Genomic DNA, 7041 nt, shown 5'->3' with positions numbered 1-7041 from the left:
CCCCGAGCCCACTCCAAAACTGAAGGGTACTTGCAACTAAATTCTTACATTTTTCGGTCAATAACTAGAGATACTTTACAGATACATTTTTCACTCAGATTGTTTTCATAGCCGGCTTAATAGTGCCGTAAAAGTGACATGTGGACAAATGCTGAATGCTTTATACCGGAAAAATACCAAGAATAATACCACTTAGGTTGTTTGGCGTTTTTGGGATGTCGAAAATAAATTGTTTGCACTATGACAAATTTTTGATATCAAGAAAGCAGAGTGGCTCATCAGCTTCTTATAATTAGGGAATCATTAGGTTTAGTAATATATATTATAAGTAAATAGTTATAAAATAATTTATTAACTGAAATGAGAAATATATAGCACATAGTTTGGTAAATTGACGTTCAGATAACTTTTATACCTATTTCTACCCGAAATCTGACCCCGGAGATTACTGAGTAAACCCCGTTTATACACGATAAAATAAATATTTGTTTGCTCAATATCAGTAGAAGAAAAATACTAGTTCGAAAGAAAATACAAGGCAGTTAAATGTTACGTATGTTTTTTAAAGATAATCTATATATAATTAATAATAATAATAATAATTCTATGCAAATTTTAATAACTTATGTTATTTGTGGTTACAAAAACATCTGACATGAAATGTAAACAAAGGGTCCACGCACCTGCAAAAGTTGGTATTTTTCAGTTTTAAGTCTCCGGTAACACTAAAACATTGCCAAAAAAATGCGCATAAAAACAAGTAAAACTATAGAAGAATTATAAAAAACGAGTGAAACAGGATAACGAAAATGTCCGTGCTGCGATTCCTGGTGACGCGCCAGGCGTTGACTGCCTTGTCCAGGCCAAGGACCTTCAATATACTGCAAAATCCAGCGCCAATCGCCTTGGCCTCCACTTTGTGCAACCAAAATAGCCATCAGGATCTGACCAAATCGAGTGTCAATTTAAGTCTGACGCAAATTAGGGGCCACAAGCGATTTGGCCATCAGGAGGAGAAGACGCCCAATGTGACAAAGTACTTCCATATGTTCATCCTGAGCTTGTTCCTCATATCGGTCATGGATTGGGGCAAGTGAGTTGACCAACCAATAAACTATTTTCCGCAGTCACAATTTTGGAATCTATTTTTAGAGTGAAGCGTCTGCTGTTGCCAAAAGTGGACGCCGATGCTGGACAACGTCCCTCGTCGGCGGCCGGCGTTAATGGAGAGGAGAAGTCATCCGATTCCGAATCCGAGGACGGCGAGGATGAGGAAGGTGGTTCCGATCTCCACCTGCACGAGGGCAAGAAGATCCGCGAGAAAGTCGGTTTCCGCGAGAGGAAGGTATAAAGCTGCTTGACGACGCTCTATAACTCTGCTTCTATTGACTCTGTAAAACGTCCTATATATTTCGGTTTTATTCCGGTTTTCCCAGTCTTATAATTGATTTGCCCACTTTATCTCGAAATCATGCTATAATTTTGTATAACATCTATATTTTAGTTGAAAATAAGTGGGAATTTCTATTTTAACCTTCTAACATACGTACATTTATATTTGTTGTATCTACTATTAATGAACTTAATAATAAGTTCAGATTGTTTACTTTGTAATTCGAAAAAAGGTATTTTTTGGGTTATTACAGAAATTAACAAATTTCTGTGAAATTGTAATTTTAAAGTTGTGAAAACCGGAACAAACCTCCTATAAATCTTTTAATATATTGTTTAATTTCTTATATTACGTTGAACAAAAATCTTCTTTTTTTACTTTTATGTTTGTGCCGTCTTATTTTTGATCCACACCCACCGTCAAACACAAACACACCACCTCAAAGATCATTGAGTATGAAAACCGCATACGGCAGTTTTCCACTCCGGACAAGATTTTCCGGTACTTTGCCACCGTAAGGTTACAGGATGCCACCCAAACGATTGTCTGTATGACACCCGAGGATTTCCTACGCTCCATATATCCGGGAATCAAGCAGCCCGATGGTAAATCACTCAACCAGATGCCCATTATTAGATTTATATTTAGTTTTTGGATAGTTTGAGTTAGCTTTAGTTTCTTGATGGTTCGATTCTTATTATGAGTTTAGAAAAGTTGATTTTGTTTTTATGTTCCCTGCCATCTTTGTAAGCTAAAGTAATGTCGTTTGCCTTAGATAATTGAGTACGAGAACCGTATCCGGCAGTTCTCCACGCCGGACAAAGTGTTCCGCTACTTTGCCACCATTCAGGTGCCTGTGGCTGATGATCGTCATGAAGTCTACATGACTCCGACAGATTTTTTAACCAGCATGACGCCCGGCATGAAGCAGCCAGATGGTATGTGACAGGAAACAATAGGGAAACTCTTTAGTTGTAGCGAACTTATAAACATAGAATTTAGAGAATTCTTGACTTCCAATAATGATTATTTTTTATAGGCTTGGGTCTGGACCAATATCGTCGTTATGATCCAAAGGTAAGGCTAAAATACATACATAGTTAAATACAATCTTTTAAAAATGCATCATTTTAGTCTGTTGGCGAGCAGTTGAATCTCCACCTGGAGAAGAACAGCATTTTTTACAAGCTCGGTTCCTATGGACTGATCACATTTTCGGATTATATTTTCCTGCTCACGGTGCTATCAAGTATGTGAAAAAATAGTTCCTTCGAATGAAGTATAATTACCATATTTATTTTAAAGTTTCCCGTCGCCACTTTGAGATTGCCTTCCGAATGTTCGATTTGAATGGAGACGGCGATGTGGATTGCGAGGAATTCGAAATGGTGGCCACTTTGGTGAGGCAACAAACCAGCATGGGAACCCGACATCGTGATCACGCAAATACGGGAAACACCTTTAAGGTAATAAAACTCAGGTTTCCTAGATTAATATGAAAAGAGAGTACCTCGAGCCGTACTAAAAACAATTCCTTTTGTATATTTGTATATTCTCTGTCTTTTGGCTTTGACCCTATATATTGAACGCGTGTCTAAACTGTGTACATATCAAATCTTAACTTCCCTCTGTTTTTGACGTACTCACAGTCCTTGAAGGTACTTTGTGTGATAATGCTTATTGACCTATTTTGCTCTTTCAAATTTATTTTGAAACATTTAAACACAATTTCACTCAACTAAACTGAATCATTTTTTAAGTAGGAAATCCACCGATGCACCTGCTCCAATGCACACAAGTTAAACCTTTTGATGTTGAATATTAATCAATATGAAATACTAACTCGTTTATTGTTAATCCTCTCCTTAGGGTGTAAACTCGGCTTTAATCACATATTTCTTTGGACCCAATATGGACGAAAAGCTGACGATTGAAAAGTTCCTGGATTTCCAGGAGCAACTGCAGAAGGAGATTCTGTCCCTTGAGTTTGAAAGAAAAGAACCTAACGAAGATGGAAATATAACAGAAGCAGATTTCGCCGAGCTCCTTTTGGCCTACGCTGGATATCCTTTGAAAAAGAAGCAGAAGAAATTAAAGAGAGTTAAGAGGAGATTTAGGGATCATGGAAAAGGCATCTCGAAACAGGATTATCTGGATTTCTTTCATTTTCTGAACAACGTCAACGACGTGGATACTGCCTTGACTTTCTATCATATTGCCGGTGCTTCGATTGACCAGCAAACTCTGCAACATGTGGCCAAAACCGTGGCTATGGTAAATCTTTCAGATCATGTCGTCGATGTCGTCTTTACCATCTTTGATGAGAACAGTAAGTTTGGAATGTAAATGGAATATTTTTATGTTTCCCAATTCTAAAATTTTCATTTGTGCACCCCTGTTAGACGACAACCAACTCAGCAACAAGGAGTTTATTTCGGTTATGAAGAATCGTGTGCAGCGAGGATTGGAAAAACCAAAAGACACTGGATTCCTAAAAATGATGCGATCGGTGTTTAAGTGCGCCAGGGAAACAAAACCCGTTCTGCTGGACATCTAAAGATCGTTGCACTGTGGATTCTCCCGCTTCAAGCGCCCCAATCTTAGTCATTTTTCTACGCTTACGCTTCCTACTATTTATTTTTGTAGTTAGCTTTACATAAACCGATTTTAGCTCAATCTCCTTAAATGTTGGATACCCAGCCTGGTTTTTCAAATAAGATGAATTGATTTTGTATATTTCACCGACTCTTGTGCACTTAATACGTTTATTTTTTAATAAAAATATATATCATAATATATATAAATAAATACAATTGATAAGGCTCTGTAAAATAGGAGCGTATCGTTCAGTTCTGTAAGTTATCATATGATTTACGTGGTGGACTATGGCGCGTGATTCGACACTACAAATAATGAAGGCCTTAAAGGCTGATCAAAGTAGTGTGAACAATAAACGAATATTTATTTTAAACATTGCTTGGGGAATGTTCTGATGTTGCATATTAGCTTTGAGCCATACTTTTGGAGAATATAAGTTCTTAACTTTCTTAATATATATTTAGATCGAGAATTCTAAATTCTTAATCAACACTTTGATAAAAAATTGTTGAGTTAACCAACAGAATTAAGCTTACATCAAAAACCTGCCTTTGTTTAGGCCACATCCACGTCCTCCTGTTCCTCATCCACCACATCATCGACACTCATTCCGTACAATTCAAGGTCGTGCTTCTTAAGATGTGCCGTATAAGCATCTAGTTCCGTGAATCTCTGCTGACACTCGCAGCATTCCAAACAATCTTCTACAGAACTCTCACCATCATCCTCACTTTCGTAAGTGGAAGATTTTTGGCTACTCAGTTGATCTAGATGACTGGTTTTGTGATCAGCGTATTCCAGATAATCCCTGAACTTGGAGGGACACCTCAAGCACTTGTACCACCGATCTCTGATATGAGTGACCATGTGTTTTTTGAGGGTTGAACACTCCCTAAAGGGTTTCCTGCACTTGGAGCAGCTAAAAGGCTTCTCTCCAGTATGAATCATATAGTGGCGTTTAAGATTGTGACGAGTTCCGAAAGGACGATGACATAAAGGGCAGGGATAAGATCTGCGACTGCGATTTATGGGCTTTCCGGGTATATTTCCATCATTGCTCAGGGAAGATGAGGAGTTGGCACTGCTGCAACTCCGGGGAAGCGGCGGTCGACTTGGCTGGGTGGTTTGGGAAACCTTTTCTGGTGGAGATAGAATAGGTGGTATTAGAGTAACCATTAAAGTGGGTGGTGCCACTCGTTGTGGTTGCTCCTCTTCTTCTGGTTCCTCCTCTTCCTCCAGGTCATCCTCGTCTTCTTCCATCTCCTCAGCCTGCTCCTCCGCAGTTCCCTCGCCCAATTCCTCTGGCTGAGGTTTCACCATGAGATTCTTGCTCTCACAGTCCGCACACCTAGTGGAGTCCTGCTCCAAAGGTTGTCCCAAGTGACAGATCATACAGATGAACCGAGGATCATGTGAGTGCCTCCGACGATGCTTTTTAAGATCACTGAACTCACGAAAACGGCGCTCGCATAGATCACAAGGAAAAGGTCGCTCACCTGGAAGAACCAAAATAAAAGTATATCAGTTGACGTATATATTACCCATACATTAAGATGTTGTTACCTGTATGTATCATCATGTGACGTCTTAGATTGTAATTAGATTGCACTTTCTTCCCGCAGTCAGGACATTCGAACAGATGGCGTCCCCTTCGATTGACATAAGGACGTCTCTTAGCTGATCTCCGTGAGTTGGAAGATTTCTTCCTTATCACACGTTCAGACTCCTGGTCCTCTTCTTGGTCAGAGGGCACAATGATCACCTGGTCCTGGGGAATCTGATTCTGGATTTTCATCTGTTCCTGTTCGTTTAAGATACAACGAACAGTATTTGACGGAAGATTCACCTCTTCCTCTCCCTCGCTACTTGGATCCTGATCACTGTCGCTTAGCTCGATTTCTGCAACAATTCTGTGCTCCTGTCTAGGAATCAGTTCGATATCTGGGGATATCCTTTTTATGGAAGAATTCCACTGTGCTAAGCTCCGGGCTGCGCTGATGATCAAACCCTTGGCTGATGGAACCTCCTCTTCATCCAATTCGATTACCTCTAGGTATCTTCGCGCCTCGGCCTCTCTTCGCTCCTTTTCTTTTTTCTCCCTTTTCTCCTGATCCTTGATTCTTTTCATTTCCAACTCCTTTTCTTGCTGTTGCTGTGCGATTTTCCAAAGAAACCCTTTGATTTTCGCATCATCTATTGAGACAAAATTCTCCTCGGGTTCCTGGTACTCATATCGGACTGGATCGGGGGGGATTAATCCACAGCTAGCGTCGCAGCTAGCATCGCAGCAGGCGGCGGCAGAGCAGCAGGGCATAAGAGTACAGTCATTGCAACACTCCACGCAGGACGATGACTTATTCCGTGACACCTCCATGGGGTTACTAAAATAAATAATAAATCATATAAGCTTCGGTTTCTTTAGAAATGTTAAGAAGGAATGCCTTAGGACGCACCTAAAAATAGTCTGATTTAAAAATAATAAATACAATTTATAAAATATAATAAACATAATGTTAAAATATTTTGGAACATATTTTCAATACAACATTATTGAGAGTTTATAGATGTAAAGATATATTTTCAAATGGTCTTATTAGTTATACAATTTTTAAAGGAACAGATGAAATATTTTGTCATACCATGCCCATTACTTAGGATAATGCTAAAAGATTGAGATATTTATTTTGTTAAGACAGTTGAAAAAAAAGTTCCGAAAAATGGAAATGGTTTTAGAGACAACCATTCAAACCGTTTTTATTTTAGTGGAAATGCTCATATGAAAGAGAAAAACTATCTTAAAAAAGATAGTCAGATCACCTATATTTTCCTCTGTGTATATTTCTAAACGACTCAGTAGTTCTAAGACAATGTGTAGTTCAGGGAAACGAACTCTTTATGATCCTGGCATACGAACCATATGATCAGCAGGAGATCCCGATCGAATGAATTCTTCAGCAATCTGCGGCGCCTCTCTTCCCAAAGCTCCACTCCTTTTCTTTATTTTATCCGCAATTTGTGCGCTCGGCGATGGCGTCTGCCGTGCGAAGAAG

At 39.2% G+C, this 7041-nt stretch overlaps 2 protein-coding genes across 5 annotated transcripts; one reads left to right on the top strand and one right to left on the bottom strand.

The window, feature by feature from the left end:
• The first annotated feature begins 711 nt into the window (after nucleotides 1-711).
• Nucleotides 712-4132, top strand: LOC119547751 (calcium uptake protein 1 homolog, mitochondrial). 4 transcript variants are annotated; one of them, XM_037854747.1, is made up of 9 exons: nucleotides 712-1093; nucleotides 1153-1345; nucleotides 2169-2331; nucleotides 2433-2470; nucleotides 2528-2642; nucleotides 2699-2859; nucleotides 3043-3051; nucleotides 3263-3722; nucleotides 3796-4132. In XM_037854747.1, the coding sequence occupies exons 1-9, from the start codon at nucleotides 810-812 to the stop codon at nucleotides 3948-3950; spliced, it is 1578 nt and encodes a 525-aa protein (XP_037710675.1). In that variant the 5' UTR covers nucleotides 712-809; the 3' UTR covers nucleotides 3951-4132. The 4 variants fall into 4 exon arrangements, with proteins under 4 accessions (XP_037710675.1, XP_037710676.1, XP_037710679.1 ...); XM_037854748.1 differs by lacking the exon at nucleotides 2169-2331 and adding an exon at nucleotides 1839-1998; XM_037854751.1 differs by lacking the exons at nucleotides 2169-2331; nucleotides 3043-3051 and adding an exon at nucleotides 1839-1998.
• A 65-nt stretch (nucleotides 4133-4197) lies between these two features.
• Nucleotides 4198-7041, bottom strand: LOC119547750 (zinc finger protein 724). The gene is made up of 3 exons (XM_037854746.1): nucleotides 6906-7041; nucleotides 5555-6372; nucleotides 4198-5487 (listed from the first exon to the last, which is right to left on the bottom strand). The coding sequence occupies exons 2-3, from the start codon at nucleotides 6363-6365 to the stop codon at nucleotides 4547-4549; spliced, it is 1752 nt and encodes a 583-aa protein (XP_037710674.1). The 5' UTR covers nucleotides 6366-6372; nucleotides 6906-7041; the 3' UTR covers nucleotides 4198-4546.

Source organism: Drosophila subpulchrella, chromosome 2L (assembly GCF_014743375.2).
Source record: "Drosophila subpulchrella strain 33 F10 #4 breed RU33 chromosome 2L, RU_Dsub_v1.1 Primary Assembly, whole genome shotgun sequence".
In the NCBI taxonomy this organism is placed as follows: domain Eukaryota; kingdom Metazoa; phylum Arthropoda; class Insecta; order Diptera; family Drosophilidae; genus Drosophila; species Drosophila subpulchrella.
Note: the sequence above shows the minus strand (reverse complement) of the source record. Positions and strands in the feature narration are given on the sequence as shown.

Coding starts and splice junctions, on each gene's coding strand:
- LOC119547751 (XM_037854747.1), top strand. CDS start 810: ATGTCCGTGCTGCGATTCCTGGTGACGCGCCAGGCGTTGACTGCCTTG. Junction 1,094..1,152: donor TCGGTCATGGATTGGGGCAA/GTGAGTTGACCA, acceptor ATCTATTTTTAG/AGTGAAGCGTCTGCTGTTGC. Junction 2,332..2,432: donor CGGCATGAAGCAGCCAGATG/GTATGTGACAGG, acceptor TATTTTTTATAG/GCTTGGGTCTGGACCAATAT.
- LOC119547750 (XM_037854746.1), bottom strand. CDS start 6,365: ATGGAGGTGTCACGGAATAAGTCATCGTCCTGCGTGGAGTGTTGCAAT. Junction 5,488..5,554: donor TCACATGATGATACATACAG/GTAACAACATCT, acceptor TGGTTCTTCCAG/GTGAGCGACCTTTTCCTTGT.